The sequence below is a fragment of the Diadema setosum genome, chromosome 21 (genome assembly GCF_964275005.1).
Source record: "Diadema setosum chromosome 21, eeDiaSeto1, whole genome shotgun sequence".
Taxonomy (NCBI): Eukaryota; Metazoa; Echinodermata; class Echinoidea; order Diadematoida; family Diadematidae; genus Diadema; species Diadema setosum.
Window position 1 is genome coordinate 30,255,492 of NC_092705.1, and position 673 is coordinate 30,256,164.

Below are 673 nucleotides of genomic sequence, written 5' to 3' on the forward strand. Positions count from 1 at the left end.
AGGAAGGACTCGTGGTACTCGGGAGATTCCCTCTCAAAATCCAGCGGGATTAACTGGAATGTCGGAAACCCCCCTGTTCCTACATCCAACATGTGCTTGCTGCCTTCTCCAGATAGGTTGAAGACCATGATGACCACGTGAGAGCCTTTTGTCTCAAGGACATCGGCTGACACGAGGGTTGCCTGGTAACCAAGAGCTTTTATCACCATGTAACATCCTACATTATTGTGGTAACAGCGACCACCATATTTTGCCAACACATCATTCTTGATCTCCAAGAGTGTTGGGCGTCGCCTGTCTTTGTTGGGCGTGGCTACACTATGAATTGTCTGGTATGGGATAACGTGACGCCAGTGACACACAATATCGTTTAGGAGTCCTTTTGGGTCAGAGGCATTCTTGTCTTCAGGTGACGCCACACCTAGAACATCGCGTACAAATCGAAAACCTTCTTCTGACGTCATCAAAGTTTCAATTATCACGTCCTCGCTTGTTTCACTTGGCCCTCCCTGTAGGATATAATTTGTGAATATCATTATATATAATGTTATATTGCTATATTAACTTATACACATCTTTCCATTTAAGGAACGTTAGTCAAAAGAACAGTGCTGCCTGTATAGTCTATTTAATGAACATGAAAACAACCTAAAGGAATCTATCTCTTCAGCCT

General features: G+C 43.5%; 1 protein-coding gene across 1 annotated transcript in view; it reads right to left on the reverse strand.

Annotated features, from left to right (window-relative positions):
* Positions 1-464, reverse strand: part of LOC140244476 (uncharacterized) — a 6,783-nt gene extending 6,319 nt beyond the window's left edge. Inside the window, exon 1 of the mRNA XM_072324108.1 lies at positions 84-464. Within this exon, the coding sequence (XP_072180209.1) occupies positions 84-464 (381 nt within the window). The remainder of the gene's footprint in view (positions 1-83) is intronic.
* Between the last annotated feature and the right edge of the window lie 209 nt (positions 465-673).